The following is a 21,749-nucleotide window of genomic DNA, read 5'->3' as shown; positions in this document are numbered from 1 at the left end:
CTATTCACCAACATCAGCAAACCATGAATGTAAATTTTGCTTATGTTGTTAAATCATATAAAATATTAAAATAATGGGGTACTTCAAGTAAACAATTTAGGTCAAATGGGTTTGGCTGACAAAAAAGAAAAAAAGTAGAAATCCCTGTATTAAAGGTTGTATCAGCGATTCTAGGCTGAAACATAAAGTGTCAAATTCAGCTGACCTTTCTTCACGATCCGCTCGCTGCCTGCCCCATAAATTGTCTGTAAAAAAACTGCGTCTCTGTGGTCAGCCTAGGGTCCGAGATATGCCAAAAAAAAAAACAATCGGTGCTACCAACGATTCCACAGCAAAACAAACAGTGTTCCAACCAATCAGCGTCAGGGGGTTGGTGTTGTGGACTTTCGCTCTGCCTCCCTCACATCCCTGCACCAGTACAAAAGGCAGCGAGCGGATCGTGAAGAAAGGTCAGCTGAATTTGACACTTTATGTTTCAGGCTTGAAATCGCTGATACAACCTTTAATGCATATCATTTTTTTCTGTGCACTCATTTATGCAAAGATTAAGCCATTTGATTTTAAAAGAATAGTACACAAACAAACTTTCATATTATGCCAAATGTCTGTGCTTCTTATACTTGTCTAATATTCATTAGGGAAAACATTCAAAAGAATTCTATTTGCATTATTTAAATTATTGAATTGAATCAAATGTTTCAAACTTGAATTCTGCATTTGCACAAATTGCTGTTGAACTGATTCAGCCCTCAAACATGGTCTTTCATATCACATTACCTACTTCTGATTATTCTTTGAATCGTATTGCTTGCATTAGTCTTGTGGTCCAGTTCTAAACTATATGTCTATGCAAGGTACAATATAACTCTTATCTTGTATCTTTAACAGCAGAAGGCTCTGCCATGTGCAAAAGTAGACCTCCATGCTCAGAAAAGGACTACTTTCAGACATACAGCACCTGTGATAAAGATGGAAAGGTAAATTAATTCTATAAAAATATACAAAGCAATTTAAAATGGAGAAATACATTATTGATGACGTCTCTTTCATAGACTCAAGTCATATATAAATGGGTAGAGCCTCAGATTTGTTTGGAAGCTGCTGCTGGCGCGGTAACTCTGCCACCTTCTGGTCACCGTGAGCCTTGTCCACCCTGTAATCCTGGTTTCTATAACAACGACACTGCCACCTGTTCTCCCTGCCCACCTGGGACTTACTCCGACGGGGTCAAAGGTGATAAACCATCCTAACACCTTAAGAAGGACATATAAAACATGATTATTTCAAAAGCATGAGCATGATTTCCAATAAACAGCCAAAGGATATTAAACATGGATTGTTTGGCATCTGTAGCATGCCAGCCTTGTCCAGCTGGCACAGAGCCTGTCCTCGGGTATGAGTACAAGTGGTGGAACGTGCTGCCTGCCAACATGAAGACATCCTGCTTCAACGTGGCCAACAACAATTGTGATGGATTGAATGGTGAGGGATTACATGAGTACTGTGTTGCAGCATATGGCTGTCATGTTTGTTTTTGCTGCTAGGTGTCGCTGTTGCATCATGTTCATCTTTTTATGTGTACATTTGTGCCTTCATATCTTCAATGTTTTGTGTGTTTTAGGATGGGAAGTTGCGGGTGATCATGTACAATCAGGAGCAGGTCGTTCAGATAACGATTATCTCATATTAACCCTCTCTGTGCCTGGATTCAAGTGAGTCCTCAAGTGCTTATCCACCTCCACATAACTACACTATTCAAGTGCCGCCCACTGCTCATTAAAGCTCATTAAAGCCTTGTGTGATTAGCATGGTTAAAATGCTGTACATGACCGTTTCTGCTGTGTGAGTTGAAACATAATGTCCTTTTGGTAGACTATAAAGAACTTGGTTTATGTAGAAGTGTTTTGTCCTTATGTTACCTATGCTGTCTGTTTAGAAACGAGTCTGTATTGTTTGTCACATCAGGTTGCCTGTGTCAGCTCGAGGAGCATCCGGCAGTGAGTACGGCCGGATCACTTTTGAGTTTGAAACCAGTTGCTCAGCTGACTGCGAGTTTTACTTCATGACGGTGAGCCTGTTTGCAATATCATAACGATGAATTTGATTGCTAGTTTTATATGCTTTTAAAAGTATACTTTTTTATGTTATTAAGTTCGATACTTTTAAAATGTAATTGGTATGTAATGGTAACAAAATGGTGCCCCCCCCCCTCACATTAATCCTTTTTTCCCACAGAAATGTTTTTTTGTTTTGTTTTTTTTATTACAATCAATATATAAATGTATGGTAGTTTTGTTAATAAGAGTTTTGTGGTTAAGATTGTAATAAAAAAAATAGAAAAATTTATTGCACCAAAATAAAAATTCTGGGCCATAATCAAATTCTGGATGCACTTAGCCAAAAACAGTCAAAAGTTTGTGAACGGTCAGATTTATTTTTTAATTTTTTTAAAGAAGTTACTTCTGCTCACCAAGCCTGCGTTTTTTTTTTTTTTTTTTATTAAAGTACAGCAAAAGCAGTAATATTGTGAAATATATTTAGTATTTAAAATAACTGTTTTCTAATTTAATATATTTTAAAATGTAATTTATTACTATTTATTATTATGCTCACCAAGCCTGCATTTATTTGATTCAAAGTACAGCAAAAACAGTAAAAGTTGGAAATATTTTTACTATTTAATAAATAAAATGTCTTTATCATCACCTTTTATTTAGCAAGGATACTTTAAATTAATAAATTAAGTATTAATTTATATAAAATATCCTCCCCCCATAAAAAAAAAAAATTACAAATATAATAAAATTAAACTGGCTCTAAGCTTTTGAGTGGTATAGTGTATAATGTTACCAAAGCTTTTCATTTCAGATAAATTATGATATTTCTATTCATCAAAGAATCCTGAAAAAAAATGCACTTAACTGTTTTAAATATTGAAATATTGATAATAATAAAATGTTTCTTGAACAGCAAATCAGAATATTAGAATGACTTCAGTGCAGTGGTTTCAGTGCATCACAGGAATAAATTACATTTTAAAATATATTTAAATAGAAAACAGTTACTTTGAATACTAAATGTGTATCACAATATTACTGCTTTTGCTATACTTTGAGTCAAAAAATGCAGTTTTTTGGTGGTGTATATAAAATAATTTTGTGAGTCTTAATTAAACTCAATACTTTTAATGATACTGAATTTATTTTATGACTGAGTTTATAATATTTACTTCAGTTCTATGCAAAATAATAAAATGTTTTGTTTAATTATGAAAAAAAAAAGTAAACTCTTTCAGCCAAAAAAATATGGCAGCCGAAATGTCGGTGCATCCCTAACTGGTGCCTCTTCAAAGACATTGTCCATGCAAAAACTTAAATGAAGGTTGAGAAAAAATTAGTTAAGTCATCATATGAATACTTTTATGTTGTTTCAAACCTGTATGACTTATCTTCTGTTGAACAAAAAAGAACATTTAAAAGCATGTTGGTTTAAAAAAATGGTCCAATTGACTTCCATAGGATGGACAATTGGAGCTAAAACTGTTTAACTACCAACATTCTTCAAAATATCTTTTGTGTTCCACAGAGGAAAGATCGTCACAGAGGTTTTTTAGTTGTATCCCTTTAAGTTTACTAAAAGTGCTCAGATTTCTATTTTAAATTGTTATTGATTTTGTTGTTGCTCCAGGATGTGAACAGAAGAAGCACAAATGTCATTGAATCGTGGGACGGGAGTAAAACCAAACAGAGTTACACACACATCGTGACTGAAAACTCTTCTGTCGGGTTCACCTGGGCTTTTCAACGCACCAATCAGGCTAGTGATGTCAGTACAAATGCATGCATGCGCGCACACACACACTGATAAAAACTTGTTAATAGAATGATAGTAGTCGTAATGGTCATTCCCACTGTCAATCAGGTGCGCCAGTATGTAAATGACATGGTGAAGATTTACTCTGTGACTGTCACTAATGCCATGGATGGGGTGGCGTCAGCGTGTCGAGCGTGTGCCCTGCAGTCTCAACAGGCCGGCTCCTCCTGTGTGCCATGTTCAGCCGGACAGTACATTGATAAAGAGACCAACCAGTGCCAAGAGTGCCCTCCTAACACTGTCCTATCTGGGCATCACATCTATGGTAAAGAAGCGTGCCAGCCATGTGGGCCAGGCAGCAAAAGCAACAAGGTATTTCAACTACAGTTGAGGTCAAAAGTTTACATTCCTTTTCAGAATCTGCAAAATGTAAATTATTTTAACAAAATAAGAGGGATCATATAAAATACATGATATTTTTTTTATTTGTACTGACCTGAATAAGATGTTTCACATAAAAGGCGTTTACGTATAGTCCACAAGACAAAATAAAAGTTGAATTTATAAAAAAAAGTTTACACACACTTGATTCTTAATACTGTGTTGTTACATGAATTGAATTGAAATGATTCACAGTTGTGTTTTTTTGGTTTAGTAATAGTTGTTCATGAGTCCCTTGTTTGTCCTAAACAGTTAAACTGCCTGCTGTTCTTCAGAAAAAATCTTTAGGTCCCACAAATTCTTTGGATTTCCAGATTTTTTTTTGTGTATTTGAACCCTTTCCAACAATGACTGTATGATTTTGAGCTCCATCTTTTCACACTGAGGACAACTGAGGGACTCGTATGCAACTATTACAGAAGGTTCAAGCACTCACTGATGCTCCAGAAGGAAATGAAATGCATTAAAAGCCAGGGGGTGAAAACTTTTGAACAGAATGGAGATGTGTACGTATTTGCTTAAATACCTTTTTTTTTTTCATTTAGTGCTGCCCTTCAGAGGCTACAGAAGATACTTTCATGTTTTGCAGAAGACAAAATTACGTTTACCCTTTTTTTCCAAATAAAAAGTTTTCACCCCCTGGCTCTTCATGCATGGTTTTTCCTTCAGGAGCATCAGTGAGCATTTGAACCTTCTGTAATAGTTGCATATGAGTCCCTCAGTTGTCTTCAGTGTGAAAAGATGGACCGGAAGAGGACAAATATTCCAAAACTTTTTGAAAATACAATATGAGAATTAATTGCACAACTACGAGAAATGTATACCTTGGATATTATACAATATGTGTACATACAAAATTTGTGGAAAAAGACACACTTTTTCTCCCTAAGGTGTTTCCACCTCTAACTTCGAACCAATTTTGTACAATTCTTAATTCCTAACTCCAATGACTTAGTGGTTAATAAAACCGGCATTATTGAAAGTGCTTCAGGAATAATAATAACAAACAAGTGTGTGACAGTTCTCTCTCAAATGTTTATATTATAGGAGCACAGTGTGTGTTTCAGCGACTGCTCGTTCACATACACTGACCAGAATCGGACTCTTCAGTATGACTTCACTGCTCTGAACTCTGCTGGGTCCATTATGAACGGGCCCAGCTTTACTGCGAAAGGCACAAAGTACTACCACCTGTTCAATATCAGCCTGTGTGGAGCTGAGGTACAACACCAGCATCTGAAATAAACAGAAATTACATCACAGAATGTTATTTATTTATTAATTCCTCATCTTTTGTCAGGGTCACAAGGCTGCAGTCTGCAGAGATAATGTCACAAACCTGCCCAATGAAGACACTGATGGCGGTCAGCTGGGCAGCTCAGTGGAGGCTTTTCTCTGTCAATCAACGATTATCCCATCTGATGGGCGAGGCTTGAGAACAGCTCTGTCCTCTCAGTCTATTAGCCTGGCTGACACTTTTCAGGGTGAGACTGCTTCATAATTTCAAAACTAAACATTTATTCTGACTTCTTGATAGTGTAGTTTATGTGATGTGCATGTCCATATTTCATTCCTTTGAATTACGTACTAATAAGGCTGCCAAAATAAATGTTGTAAGTTATGAGATCAATTAAATGTTGAACAGACTTTTTTATTTTCAGTAAATAATGGAGAAAAGCGTCCTTAATGGTTTATTTAATTAACAATAAATGTATTCCCGATGGGACTTTTAGCTGAAGTAAAGTCATTTGCAGTTTAATCATCAAAGCTCAATAAGTATGAAATATCACCTATGAGCAAAAACATTGTCAGCGCTGCTATTGTTAATGAGAACACCACTTGGGGACTGTGGCAACTATAAAACATCCACATGCAGTGTTATTTTTTTGGCTTTGCTATCTGAATGCATTATATATGAGTACAGTGGTGGCCAAAAGTTTTGAGAATGACACAAATATTAGTTTTCACAAAGTTTGCTGCTCAACTGCTTTTAGATCTTTGTTTCAGTTGTTTCTGTGATGTACTGAAATATTATTACAAGCATTTCATACGTTTCAAAGGCTTTTATCGACAATTACATGACATTTATGCAAAGAGTCAGTATTTGCAGTGTTGGCCCTTCTTTTTCAGGACCTCTGCAATTCGACTGGGCATGCTCTCAATCAACGTCTGGGCCAAATCCTGACTGATAGCAACCCATTCTTTCATAATCACTTCTTGGAGTTTGTCAGAATTAGTGGGTTTTTGTTTGTCCACCAGCCTCTTGAGGATTGACCACAAGTTCTCAATGGGATTAAGATCTGGGGAGTTTCCAGGCCATGGACCCAAAATTTCAATGTTTTGGTCCCCGAGCCACTTAGTTATCACTTTTTCCTTATGGCACGGTGCTCCATCGTGCTGGAAAATGCATTGTTCTTCACCAAACTGTTGTTGGATTGTTGGAAGAAGTTGCTGTTGGAGGGTGTTTTGGTACCATTCTTTATTCATGGCTGTGTTTTTGAGCTAAATTGTGAGTGAGCCCACTCCCTTGGATGAGAAGCAACCCCACACATGAATGGTCTCAGGATGCTTTACTGTTGGCATGACACAGGACTGATGGTAGCGCTCACCTTTTCTTCTCCGGACAAGCCTTTTTCCAGATGCCCCAAACGATCGGAAAGAGGCTTCATCGGAGAATCTGACTTTGCCCCAGTCCTCAGCAGTCCATTCGCCATACTTTTTGCAGAAGATCAATCTGTCCCTGATGTTTTTTTTGGAGAGAAGTGGCTTCTTTGCTGCCCTTCTTGACACCAGGCCATCTTCCAAAAGCCTTGGCCTCACTGTGCGTGCAGATGCGCTCACACCTGCCTGCTGCCATTCCTGAGCAAGCTCTGCACTGGTGGCACTCCGATCCCGCAGCTGAATCCTCTTTAGGAGACGATCCTGGCGCTTGCTGGACTTTCTTGGACGCCCTGAAGCCTTCTTATCAATGCAGTGGAAAGTTTTTTTCGGGATTAAGTTAATTTTCATGGCAAAGAAGGACTGTGCAATTCATCTGATCACTCTTCATAACATTCTGGAGTATATGCAAATTGCTATTATAAAAACTTAAGCAACAACTTTTCCAATTTCCAATATTTATGTAATTCTCAAAACTTTTGACCACGACTGTAGATTTTGAAAGGACAACTATGCAAAATATTTTTTATGTGGGTCAAAGACGTTAAGATGTAAATGTATCAATGTAATTTTTGATTAGTAATATGCATTAAGAACCTAATTTGGACAACTTTAAAGGTGATTTTCTCAGGATTTTGATTTTTTTGCACCCTCAGATTCCAGATTTTCAAATAGATGCATCTCGGCCAAATATTGTCCTATCCTAACAAACCACACACCAATAGAAAGCTTATTTACTTAGCTTTCATATTATATATACATCTCAGTTTTGTAAAATTTAACCTTATGACTGGTTTTGTGGTCCAGGGTCACATATATTGTTTTATTATTATTATTATTATTATTATTATTTATTTATTTTTATTGCAGGTTTTTTTTATTATTATTATTATTATTATTATTATTATTGTTATTATTATTATTATTATTATTATTATTAAAATAAAACATTATTTAATGGCTTTAAAAAATATTAAACTTAAAATAGTATTCTTTATGCATTTCATTTACATTTTATATGTTTATGGCTGTATATTATTTTATAATATATTATTTTATTATTATTATTAAAATAAAATGTTATATAATGGCTTTAAAAATTTAATAATTTTAAAATTAAAACAAATGCATCAATATACATTTCTCACCTAACACCTCACAATATTCACATAAAAATCTTGGATATTTGTACAATTCAACGATGAATCCATGTTTTCATGAAAACATCCTGACATTAAGCATATTTACTGTTCATTAATATTAGACAAGCTCCAGCCAATAAAAATGTGTTGTAGATGTCTGTTGCTTTATAATAATTCTACACAGTGCCTGTCATCTGTGTTCTCAGGTAGAAAACTCTGCATATATAAAACAGGCTTCTTGTTTAGTGATAAATTCGATTAATTACTTGAATCTACGGGTGGTCCTGCTTAGTGAGCACTTCCTGCTGTGCTGCCTGTCACCCCCATGTGTCCTCTAAGGCAGGTTGTGTGTGTCTATGTGTGTTTGTGCCACAGGAGCCACAGTGGAGAAATCACTTAACGGAATAACCGCCAGACCAGAACTATTTCCATCTGCATCCCAGAGAATCCCACATGTCCACTTCTTCTATCGGTACTGGCATTTACGTCATCAAACCTAAAGTGCCTCTTAAAGTCCCTCTCATATGTGGTTATCTGGGGTTTTCGTTTTAGGGGTTTTCTAATAAAGTGTGATGTTTGTTCTTTTCCTGCTATCATCCATTATGTGTTTAATGGTGTCTTTTATTTGTAAAGATCTTCGCAGGTCACAACCTCATGTCCGAGAGGCAGGAATGCAGTGGTTTCACTGCGCTGTAACCCGGAGAAAACAGCGAGGGGAGACATATCTGTGCCTAGGTACACACACATGCACACATAAACAAGCACACTGCTGTTAATGCAGTCTAAATTTGGCACAGGGCATCTCCCATCATGCCATATCAAATCACCTCACTGCAGGCCCACTGAGTTGATTTATTTGTCTTGCTTTATCTTTATTAAATTAATTTTGGTTGTTACCAAAGGTGTATATCACTTGTTTTTGTTGTATTTATATGATGGATTAATCATATTATAGAAATGTAAGTAGTATGGTTTATAATATTATTTTATGTTATTATGAAATGCAGTCAAACCAAAATTTATTCAGATACCTTTAAAATTACTCACATTATCACAGTTTATTCACAATAGTTAAAAAATGGTAATAATGATATATAATATAAATATAAACTGTGTCAGAAAAAATTTATCTTGTCAGATAGAAAGCTGTGTAATGATTACAGACAACCAAAATGTAGACAACTGTTAGTATGACAATATGTACACAACTATCAATACTATGTTAATCAATTACCAAGCAATGCTTAATTTTGTTTAGTCTGTGGTGTAAAAAGGTCACATTAGCAATTAAAGAAAAAACACTTAAGCAAAACATGGTCAGGACAAAGTGTCTGAGTAATTTTTGCTACCAAATTTTACTGGTAGTCCACTGGATGAATAATTTTTGGGTATAATAGTTCAGTTTACTTTATTTTGCTATCCTCACTTACTTAAATGAACTATAGTGTCCTGCACCCACTAGTAAAAAAATATCCAAAATTATATCTGGTGTCTGAATTATTTTTGGTTTGACTGTACATAATGTATTATGTATTAACGCTATAATAAATATACTATATAAAAACTATAATAAAAACACTAATTATAATAAAAATTATATAATAATGACGTTTATTTATTTTTAAGAAATCTGGCTGCATTTGTTTGATCAAAAATACAGAAACTGTAATATTGTAAAATATTAAAAATTGTTGTATTTTAATATACTTTAAAACACAATTTATTGATTCTTCAGAAATCATTTTAATATGCATGCTGATTTATTACTTTTTTTTTTTTTTTTTTTTTTGGACCAGTGATGAATGAAATAAAAGTTTACAAACAACAGCATTTATTAAAAATTAAGATGTCTTTGCTATCACTTTTTATTAATTTAACACATCCTTTGGTGAATAAAAGTATTAATTTCTTTCAAAAAAAAAAAAGAAAGAATAAAAAGTACTGACCACAACCTTTACAAAAAAAAAAAACTTTAAAAATCTTACTGATTTCAAACTTTTGAACGGCTGTATATAAATATATATTTAGTTATATTTATTGTATTATAGTGTTAAGATGTATTGCATTATGTATCTTATAATATTCTTAAATGAGAATACAATATTAAAACTATTAATATATTATGTTCTAGGCATAAATATGCACACATTGTATTTGGAATGTTAATATTGTTGTAATTATTTTGTAATTACTTGTATGATATATGTAACCCTGGACCAAAAAAACAGTCATAAGGGTAAATATATTTGAAATTGCATTATGTGAAATAAATAAGCTTTCCATTGATGTATGGTTTGTTAGGATTTGACAATATTTGGCCGAAATACAACTATTTGAAAATCTGGAATCTGAGGGTGTTCTCCAAATAAAGTTCTTAGCAGTGCATATTACTAATCAAACATTAAGTTTTATATATTTACTGTAGGAAATTTACAAAATACCTTTGTGAAACATGATCTTTTAAATATAATAATTTTTGATTTATACAATGTATTGTTGGCTATTGCTACAAATATACCTGTGATACTTAAGACTGGTTTTGTGGTCCAGGGTTACATATAACCATTATTTTACATTTTATCTATTGTAATATTAGAAAATTATTTTGTAAACTTTATAAACTTTTTTTCTCTACAGTTTTAAAAACTCCCTAAGATGCTTTCAGTCAGGGTTGCCAGGTCTCAAAGAAAACCAGCACAATTGCTAATCCAAACTATCTAAATCATGTTTTACCCTTCCTTAAGGGATCCCTTCTGTCAAAATTGCATTCCAGAGAGATTGCTAAACCCACAAATTAAAAATGACCTGTGACAGCAGTGTAAAAGTAGCCCAATTTCAGTATGTTTGACTTCCTCTGTCTTGTGTCAGTGAGTGTCCTGCAGGGACCTGTGACGGCTGCACGTTCCACTTTCTGTGGGAGAGCTCTAGTGCTTGTCCACGCTGCACTGCTGTTGACTACCACGCCATTGAAGGAGCCTGTAAGGCAGGAGTGCAGGTACTCTTTCTTTAGTTCTATTGATGAGTCACTTTATATGTACTGTATCTTGACTGATAGTGTAGTTGTAATGTTTGTGTACCAAGTACAGTTAAATTTGCTACTAAAAGGTAATGCACAGCTCAAATCAGATAGTAAGAGTAATAGTCTGATCCTCACTGTTATAAGTAAAAACTACTAAAGAGAAGCATCTGTCATGACCTGTGCATCATCTACTGAATTTATCATCAGAGGTTTATCTAGGGTAAGTTTGTTTTCTTCAGAACCCCATGTGGTGACACATATGTGGAATATTCCTCACATTAAGCCATCAAAAACAAAAATGATGAAGAAAATCACTGTGGGTGTTCACGTGTTTGTGACAGGTTCAGTTTTAAAGATGATGATGACTAGCTTGAATATGATGCTTGAGTGACACAAATGACTTGCTTTTTTTTGTCACAAATAGAAAAGGGAACAAATAAGTACATTTATAGTTCGCTTATTATTAGTTTCAGAATAAAGATGTCCCGATAATTGACTCACCCCCATGTCATCCAAAATGTTGATGACTTTCTTTCTTTAGTTGAAAAGAAATTAAGGTTTTTGAAGAAAACATTCCAGGATTTTTCTCCATATAGTGGACTTCAATGTGGAGTGAATATATAGTGGGTTGAAGGTCCAAATTTCAGTTTCAGTGCAGCTTCCAAGGGCTCTACATGAATAAATTTAATATTTTTTAGCACTTGCTCAATATCACACATTACGTAGTCACATTGGAAAGGTCACATGTGACGTGACAAAGTACCGACCCAGCAAACATGTTCAAGTCATGTCGGATAGATTGCATTTATAAGTTGAACGCACATGAACACCACCACAAAGTCGTTATTACGAGTGGGAAATTTTCTTTACGCCCGAGTTTCCGAGTTGGGGCCAAGTCAGCAGGGTTCCCGCGGGGTCTTTAAAAGTCTTAAAAAGTCTAAAATTTAAAAATCAAAATTTTAGGCCTTAAAAAGTCTTAAATTCGCTGTTCTAGGTCTTAAATAATTTTACACAGGTCTTATTTTTCCGATGTCCATGTAACGCTACCTCTAATGCTCATTTAAATTCTCTTTTTGTTGTTTCCATGGTGTTGTAGTTCTTTATTTCACTATTCCAAATATAATTTGCTGTATTTAAACTACAAATGAGACCAACATGCAGTAGCCAATCAGCTTTCTGTTATTGGCGCGAGTCTCTCTCGGATTGTACTGCAGAAGTAAACATGGATTTAACTTTTTAGCTATGGGGAAGTGCAAGTTTAGCGATACTTAGCTTGAAAAAACTGAATATAGGGCTTGGCTACAACAACTGTGGATTTTTTTTTCTCCCTCTGTGGAAGTTACTGCGTCTTCAGACAGAATCACAGTAGCAGAATACAGGTCAAACTACCTTTTTCTGTATATAATGTTATCAGTAATAATAATAAATATAGGGTCGATCTAGCTGACCTCCAGCCTTCGATATACTTTTAAAATGTTTTTTTTTTTACTTGCCCGTTTTGCTCGAATCAGTTGAAATAACTCGCTCATGAAGTGACTTAGCGTCACTTGCTGGTAGTTTAGTGTGTTTAAAAGTATGCCTCCACACCCAACATTTCTAATGTATATATTTATAAATCAATAAATGTATTTAAAACATTAATCTCACTTTTCATTTTGCAGTGTAAATTATGTAATCTCACTGCTAACAGCCATTTAGAATTTATTGATAAATTCATAAAATAAATTTCAAAGGTGTAATGCATACATTTCAAAAGTAAAAAAAAAGGCCTTATAAAGGTAAATCAAATAGGCAGATTTAAGATGTAAAAGCTAAAAGAGCACTGATGAAAATATTGCTTCAGAATTTTTTTTTACATCAGATATTTCTAGTGGTACTTTTATGGGGATATTTTGTGCAGAATAGTATCTGCTGATATGAAAAGTTCACTGTATATCGTAGTAATACATTTAATTTATGACAGCCATGAAATTGTGTTTACTTTTTACATTAAACACATTAAATATTACATGTATGCATGTAATGTAATATAATATCTATTTCCATTACAGGTTTAGGTCTTAAATTTCATATAAGGTGGTATTAAAAAGGTCTTAAGTCTTAAATTTCACTTGTTCATATCTGCAGAAACCCTGGTCAGTAAGAAAACGTGTCGATGCAATGATGCAGCCAAAGACTATATGTGACCCTGGACCACAAAACCAGTCTTAAGTCGCTGGGGTATATTTGTAGCAATAGCCAAAAATACATTGCATGGGTCAAAATTTTTGATTTTTCTTTTATGCCAAAAATCATTAAGAAATTAAGTAAAGTTCATGTTCCATGAAGATTTTTTGTAAAATTCCTACTGTAAACATATCAAAATGTAATTTTAGATTTGTAATATGCATTGTTAAGAACCTAATTTGGACAACTTTAAAGGTGATTTTCTCAGTCTTTTAGATTTTTTTGCATCCTCAGATTTCTGATTTCAAATAGATGTATCTCAGCCAAATATTGTCATATCCTAACAAACCATACATCAATAGAAAGCTTATTTATTGAGCTTTCATATGATGTATAAATCTCAGTTTTGTCAAATTTAACCTTATGACTGGTTTTGTGGTCCAGGGTCACATATAGACATGGATCATCTGTATTGACAGTAAATTTGTTGAAATGAATAAAATAATTATTATTTTGTAATGTACAATAAAACTATATAAGTTACACATGCAAAAAATTATATTATTGAATAATTATTCATAAATTAAATAAAAACAGAAAAAAGGCAAAAACACATTGATGCACATACTTTATTCATCATTTTGTAGTTGTAGAGTTAAAATATTTTTGGTATATTATGTAGAAAAGGTAAATCACCATCTTGTTCTGACCAAAGTGACTTGAACGCACCTGAAGTTGCAACTTGTAAGTACGAACATCCCCGGAGGACTTGAATGCAGCATGAGTATTAAATGTATATAGCCTTTATTCCTAGTTTCCATATTTCTTTCCGTGTTCCTAGTTTCCTTGTTTCCTAATTTTGCCCTGCCTGTGTTTTGACCCTGGACTATTTCTTTGTTTTTGTGAGCGTTTGCTGCCTTCCCTGACCATTGCCTGTTTGTGGATTACTCTTTTGACTCAGCCTTTGATTCAACAGTTTGCTAGTGAATGACCCTGCCTGTTTTGACCACATTTGTTAATAAAACCTTGCATCTGGATCCCCCCACTCCATTGTCATGACCTCATGTTACATTACGTAATGCGTGAAGACGTGCAAAGGTAGTGCAAGATAAGCATTTGTGGTTAACCCCCTTGAGGTTGGCCGTCACGTCGGCGTGACCAGCTTACTTTTTTTAAGATCAGTGCAAAAGACACTAAAAATACTCTTTCGGTTTCAGTCATACAAATTAGAGCTATTCATCATTGGAAACTCTTAAGTGTGTACTTTTATTTGTGCACACTCACAAGAGCAACAGAACGTTGTGCTTTTTTTAGAATAAAGAAAACAAACAGGGTGATTTCTCTGTTTTCTCTGTCTCCGCAAACTGCTTTTAGAAATGCGTCACTTAAATCATTCAAACTCTGTGAATACTCGGCACACAAACAGAAAAGTGGTATCTACAGAAAGCTTGATATGTAAATCCTGATTAAGTAAATCCTTTTAAAATTTGGTTAAGAAAATGGTCATTTCACTAGACAATACTCTTAGTTCTTGGGTGGCATCATGTAGAGCCTTTTGAAGCTGCATTGAAACTGCAATTTGGACCTTCAACCTGTTGGCTCCCATTGACATCCACTATACGGAGAAAAATCCTGGAATGTTTTCCTCAAAAACCTAAATGTATTTTCGACTGAAGAAAGAAAGACATTAACATCTTGGATGACATGGGGGTGAGTAAATTATCAGGAGTGAAATAATCTTTTAACAATTTAATGATGCATATTTTTATTCCTAGGACACAGTGTATGTATGGACTGAACCTCGGCTGTGTACCGGAGGACTGACTCTTCCACTGAAGAGAACCTCTCCATGTGAGGCGATTGATTTCTGGCTGAAGGTGGGCGCTGGGCTTGGAGTGTTCTGTGCCATTCTGCTCATCACCCTGACCTGCTACTTTTGGAAGAAGAACAAAAAGTATGATTCTTGTGACTATTTTAGTTTTTGGAGATATACAATCATCTTTCTTTGTTTATGCTGATAAGCCTCATGCTGCTTTGTCTTTGTGCTCTGATAGGCTGGAGTATAAGTATTGCAAACTTGTGATGTCGGCCAATAAAGAGTGCGAGTTACCGGCGGCAGACAGCTGTGCCATAATGGAAGGAGAAGGGGAGGAGAATGAGGATGAAGAAATGGTTTATGCCAACAAATCTTCTCTTCTGGCTAAGCTAAAGGCAGTCGCTACCAAGGTTAGCTAATCCACAGAAGGTTTAAATGTTCTCCTTAAAATAAACATTGCAAAGATCCCATAGTAAAAAAGAAGTTGGCAAATATGCTTACAATCTTCCAACTTTCTCCTGTCACTCACCAATATTTTTGAGTATTAAACCCCAGAAAAACAGTACTCGTGTTTTTTTTTTTTTTTTTTTTTTTTAAATAAGCTGATTGAGGGAATTATACATTAATCTTACTGCTATACTATTTAAAAAGGTTGAGTTTGTGCATACTAGAATGATTAATGAAGGACAATGTGACATTCAAGACTGGACTAATGATGGTGAAAATTCAGTATTGCATCACAAAAATAAAAAATTGCATTTTAAAATCTATTAAAATAATTTTAAAATAAATTGCATTTTAAAATACATTCAAATAGAAAGCAGTTATTTTAAAACTTTTAAAAATATTTCCCAATATTAACATTTTTACTCAATTTTTTAGGCAGATAATCCTAATTATGAAATTTTTGACCAGTAGTGCATTATAAAGTGCCCTCTACTGGACGTTCACAAAAGTGTTTTCAAAAATATTTCAAGTTCTTAATGATTTTCCCTTCCACACCCTGCAGTTCCTTCATAGCGTTTCTGTTGAAATGACCTCAGTTCAACCCTCCCTGCACACTTTTTCCCTCGCTTGGCTTTTTTATTTGTCTTTCCTTCTTTCACCCCGCATTAGCAGCCACTGCAGTCTGAAAAGTTAGCTGCGAGTCTGCGTGAGGGTGGGTGTGTGTATGCGTAAGCCTTGATGTTTAACTCAGGGCAGTTGAAGGAGCTGCTGAGGGACTTCTAGAAACATCTGTAAGATTAAAGACTGTTGAGCTGCATTGGCATATGCGGCGTGTCAACACTGTGTTCACGGCCAATTAGAAGAGCGTCTGAGAAGGAGAGAGTTGTATTCAAGCGTCACTCTTCAGAACTTCCATTGTCACTTAAAGTCTCAAGCGTTCAGTCCTGAAAAATGTCGTACGGCCTCCCGTGGGAACGTGCTCAGATTTCCTGCAGTATATGCAGTCCGTTTTGGTCCTGTAATTACCAGTGAAGTTAATTAAGAGAATAATCTGTCCAAATCGAGAGGAATTAATCAATCATGTTCCTGCTGACTGGTTTGCCTTGGATAAACCCTGCTAAATGGGGGGAAAAATGTATTAGCCTGGTTTTAGGGACTTTTCTGCAGGCATACCAGGTATAAACACCAGCTTGGACTGGCTTTTAACCCTCAGAGCAGAGACACAGACCAGAATAGCTGCAACATTTTTCTAAAATGATCAAATAATTCCTAACTTTTGCTAAATATGGGTAAAACTACACATAAAAGTAGCTGACACTTTATCACAACAGCCATTGTGGTGGACAAAAATTGCATATTAACAGACACAAAATAGAATTCTGAAACATATGTATGCATGTATGTGTATTTCCTTATTGTGGCAATTGCAAGGTTATAATTTTGCAATTCAGACTTTTTCTCACAATTCTGATTTTTTTTCTATCTCACAAGTGCAAGTTTGTATTTTGCAATTTGGACTTTTTATTTTCTCGTAAAATAAAATATTCTGGATTTTTTTTCACAATTGCAAGTTATATCTTGCAATTCTGACAGTTTTTCTCGCAGTTCTGAAATATTTCTCAGAATTTTGAGAGATAAACTTGCATTTGCGAATTTTAAGTCCAAAAAAGACTATTATTTTCTCAGAATTGCGAGTTTATATCTCACAATTCTCACTTAATAACTCACAATTTTGTGTTAGAAAGTCAGACTTTATACTTTCGACTTTATTCGTTTAAATCTCGCAATTCTTGGTTATTTTTCTCACAATTCTGACTTTTTCACAATTGTAAGTTTTATATTTTGGAATTCTGACCATTTTCTAGCAATTCTGAGTTTATATCTTGCAATGTTTTTCTCGCAATTGCAAAATTCTATATCTTACAATTTACTTTTTTTCTCTCACTGACTTTTTTTCTCTCATATTTGTTATAATAACTAGCAAAGTCCAAAAAAAGACTGATATTTGCTCAGAATTGCGAGTTTATATCTCACACTTCTCACTTAATAACTCTATTAATTTTATGTTATAGGTTTTTTTTTCTTGTAATTTCGAGTTTATATCACACAATTCTGAGAAAAAAAAATCTGAATTGTAAGATATATAAAGTCGCAATTACCTTTTTTAGTTTTTTTATTTAGTGGCAAAATCGTATAGTCATAGTACACAGTAAATTGTGTTTTTTTTTTTTTGTTTAATTTCATATAACAAAATTCAAAAAAATGTATATCTTAAGTTATAAGTTTATATCTTACAAATCTGACTTTTTTCTTGCAATTCTGAGTTTATATATTGCAATTCTGACTTTTTTTTTCTTGCAATTCTGAGTTTATATCTTGCAATTCAGACGTTTTGTCTCGCAATTGCGACTTTATGTATTGCGATTAACTTTTTTCCTCGCAATTCTTGTTGTTTTTCTCGCAATGGACTTTTTTTCTCAAAATATAACTCGCAAAGTCCAAAAAAAGACTGATATCCTCTCAGAATTGCATTTTATAGTATGAGTTTATATCTCATACTTCTCACTTAATAACTCAAAGTTCACACTTAAATCTTGCAATTCTGAGTTTTTTTTTCTTATAATTTCGAGTTTGTCACAATTCGGAGAAAAAAAGGCGGAATTGCGAGATATAAAGTCGCAATTACCTTTTTTTTGTTTTTTATTCAATGGCAGAATGGACGATCATAGTACACGGTAAATTGTCTTTTTTTTTTTCTTCTAATTGCTACTTGTGAGGAAATTATCATGTTGCTAAGCTGATGGAAAAAAGATTGAGCTAATAAGCTTCTAAGAAATAAATAATACAAAAATATTGGATAAAAGTGCTATTTTAATATTGAAAAGGAACCTTTCAGTATTGATGCATTTTAGTCAACATTTCTCTCATCTCAAAGGATTTTTCACTGTGCTTGCCAAAAAGAGTTTTTAAAATGCAGGATATTATTGTTGGCTACCTTTTCGAACAGCCTTTGCGTAGGGAGCGCGCCATTAATGCATTAAAATACTGTCAATGCAGGCAACTAGGTTTCGTAACCAAACTTATGTGTGAATAACAGCGTTCCAGAAATCTGTGCCATACAGAGGCAGTTGCAGGTCATTTGTCTTTCTGTTTAACAAACCTAGCTTACCGCAACTCGCTGTTTGATTTGCACGCTGGTTGTCCTGGTAACGCGCGGTGTCCGCGGACAGTCCTTGGCCTTCACGGGGCAGGCTTTTCAAAGGGAGCCGACCTTGACGAAGAGGCCGATTCCGCACTCTGTTTGTGTACATTTGTCGCGCCCGCGTTCAGTGATTTGTTCCCGTTTCGGCTGCGTTTTCAAAACCTTGTTCCTGTTTCTAGGGCAACAAGAAGAGCGGAGAAGCCGTCCAACTGAAATTCTCCAGTACAGAGAAGTCTGTGTGGGGATAGAAGACGAGCGAAGAGGGATACGGAAAAGAAAGGGATGAATGGAAGTCCCTTTCTCTTCGATATCGCACACAGTGGCCTTAAGAAAACAAGGGCACAAGTGCCCGAGGAAGGAATATAGGTTAAACAAGCCTGCGACGCCTCAGGAACACGAACGGATGTGCTTATATGAATATTTCTGTTGAGATTTGTCACTATGCAGTTGTGTATGTGTGTTGTAAATGCGTGAAAATTCCCTCCCTCCCCAGTGCACGGGTTTCTCCAGAAGCTTTTTGGAGCGACAGCCGCGACTTTACACGAGTCGTAGCTTGTCAGAGCGAATGTAGCCAAGGGTCAGGGTGAACACACAAATACACTCAGACATTAAGCTTTACTGACAGACGCTTCCAATCCCAGCTAAACAGCACTGGAAAGCCATGTAAAGTGTGTTGTGTTTAAGTGCAGCCAAAATAGGCTGTTTTTTTTTTTTGTTTTTTTTTTTTTAGTTAAGTAACCTATTTGACTGTGACGGTGACATTCCAAATGAAATATGACATGAATAAAGAGATTACGGCAAAGCAGGAGTCATTTCTGTACAGCTATTTTTATGGTTTTTCGACATACCTCTGTGTCATTCTGGCTTACAGTACCAAGACAAACACTGGAGATTTCAGGAGCAAAGTATTCCTTCAGAACAGCGACTGCAGGCTGAGGTGATGAAACATTTGCAGTCTAATTAAGGAACTTAATGAACTGCCGCTGGGGTTTTATTCATGAAATTTTAAGACCCGTCGATGTGAAATCTGGGGAAATGATCTGTTGAGACCCGTGTCGATTTTTGGATTGAGGTGTAAACCTATGGTTTACTGTGCCGCTGGGATTTAGTTGTTTTGTTTGGTCCACTACTACTCTGAAGTGTTAGATTTACTGTAGGCAATATTATTCACATGAGTAATTTTGTGATTTTTCTCATTTTGTGTGTGTGTGTGTGTGTTTACAGTGAAATGATCCTGTTACTGTGTCCAACTGATGTCAGTTCTTGATCTGATTTGTTTTTGATATTGTGTATAATAAATGATTGTTTGCACTTGTAGATGTGTTGAATTTAAGAATTAAATAAACCAACTAATATGGAGAATTTCTGTAAAAAAAAAAAAGACGTTTTAAGACTTTTTTTCATAATCCTCAAGGGAGATTTTATTTATGAATATTGGAAATAAACTTAAATGTTTTTTGTTTTTTTTTTTCATTTTAAAATTGTTTCATTTTTTGTTTAGCTTATTTTTTTAAGGATGGCAACAGTAAAAAAAAAAAAAAAACATAAAAGTGGCCCAGAAGTTTTCTTTCTTCCATTTAGATCTTGTAATACTGTTAATTTTAATGCCTTTGTATTTGTAGTAATTATTTTGAAAAGTGAACAAAAAATACAGCAAGGCAGCTGAATAAGCAGGTAAGAAAACAAGAAGCCATAAAGTGGTCCATAAATATGTTTTCATTGTCTTCTAAAGTCTGTATATAATGATCAGATTGATATTTACTTTGTCTATCTATCTATCGTTCTATCATTCTATCTAGGTATTGCTCTATCATTCTATCCATCTTTCATTCTATCTATATCGATCATTTTATCTATCATTCTGTTCTATCTATGGTTCTGTCGTTCTTTCATTCTATGAATTGTTCTATCATTCTGTCGTTAAATCATTCTATCTAGCTATTCATCTGTCAGTCTACCTAACGTTTTTCCGTTCTATGTATCTGTTGTTCTATCATTCTGTCATTCTATCTTTCATTTTATTTATTGTTCTGTCATTGCTTCATTCTATCTATATCTTTCTATCATTCTATCCACAGTATAGCTATCGTTCGATCGTCCTACATATTCTGTCTTTCATTAGTTCTGTCTACTGTTCTATCTATTGTTCTGTCATTCTGTTGTTCCATATATCATTCTATCATTCTATTCTATCATTCTGTAATTCTATCATTCTATCTAGCTATCGTTCTGTTATTCTATCTATCATTCTGTCTAGCTATCGTTTTGTTGTTCTTTCTATCATTCTATCAATCATTCTGTCGTTCTTTCATTCTATCTATATCGTTCTATCATTCTGTTGTTCTATTGTTTTAATCTATAATTCTAGCTATCGTTCTGTCATTCATTATATCTATATCTATCGTTCTAATATTCTGTCTGTCTGTATATCATTCTGTTCTATCATTCTAGCCATCGTTCTATCATTCTGTTGTTCTGTCTATCATTCTTTTTTTATAATTTTGTCTATAGCTATGGTTCTGTTATTCTACATATTCTGCCATTCTTTCGTTCTATCTATCATTCTGCCATTCTATCTCTATCGTTCTATTTATCGTTCATCTATTTATCATTCTTTAATTTTATTTATATCTATCCATCTGTCTTTCTTTCATTCTGTCTTTCTATGTATTGTTCTAACATTTTATCTATCTAGTTATCCTATCATTCTTTCATTCTATATCTGTTATTCTATTTGTTCTATCATTCTGTCGTTCTATCATTCTGTATCTATCTATCGATCGTTCTTTCTTTCTTTCTGTCTTTCGTTCTGTCTTTCGTTCTGTCTTTCGATCTGTCTTTCTGTCGTTCTTTCTTTGTCGTTCTTTCTTTCTTTCTTTCTTTCTTTCTTTCTGTCGTTCTGTCTTTCTGTTGTTCTTTCTTTCGTTCTGTCTTTCTTTCTGTCGTTCTGTCTTTCTTTCGTTCTGTCTTTCTGTCGTTATTTCTGTCGTTATTTCTTTCTTTCTGTCGTTCTTTCTTTCGTTCTGTCTTTCTGTCGTTCTGTCT

General features: G+C 34.5%; 1 protein-coding gene across 1 annotated transcript in view; it reads left to right on the top strand.

Annotated features, from left to right (window-relative positions):
- elapor2a (endosome-lysosome associated apoptosis and autophagy regulator family member 2a) overlaps positions 1–20,058 on the top strand; it is a 36,029-nt gene extending 15,971 nt beyond the window's left edge. The window contains exons 8-22 of the mRNA XM_073851014.1: positions 889–977; positions 1,053–1,233; positions 1,354–1,482; positions 1,622–1,712; positions 1,966–2,068; positions 3,688–3,825; positions 3,922–4,185; positions 5,302–5,475; positions 5,555–5,738; positions 8,430–8,526; positions 8,688–8,789; positions 10,923–11,049; positions 15,015–15,193; positions 15,294–15,465; positions 18,884–20,058. Coding sequence (XP_073707115.1) covers positions 889–977; positions 1,053–1,233; positions 1,354–1,482; positions 1,622–1,712; positions 1,966–2,068; positions 3,688–3,825; positions 3,922–4,185; positions 5,302–5,475; positions 5,555–5,738; positions 8,430–8,526; positions 8,688–8,789; positions 10,923–11,049; positions 15,015–15,193; positions 15,294–15,465; positions 18,884–18,952 — 2,099 coding nt within the window. The 3' untranslated portion in view covers positions 18,953–20,058. The remainder of the gene's footprint in view (positions 1–888; positions 978–1,052; positions 1,234–1,353; positions 1,483–1,621; positions 1,713–1,965; positions 2,069–3,687; positions 3,826–3,921; positions 4,186–5,301; positions 5,476–5,554; positions 5,739–8,429; positions 8,527–8,687; positions 8,790–10,922; positions 11,050–15,014; positions 15,194–15,293; positions 15,466–18,883) is intronic.
- The last annotated feature ends 1,691 nt before the right edge of the window (positions 20,059–21,749 follow it).

Source organism: Garra rufa, chromosome 11 (genome assembly GCF_049309525.1).
Source record: "Garra rufa chromosome 11, GarRuf1.0, whole genome shotgun sequence".
Taxonomy (NCBI): Eukaryota; Metazoa; Chordata; class Actinopteri; order Cypriniformes; family Cyprinidae; genus Garra; species Garra rufa.
This window is presented reverse-complemented; position numbering and strand designations above follow the sequence as displayed.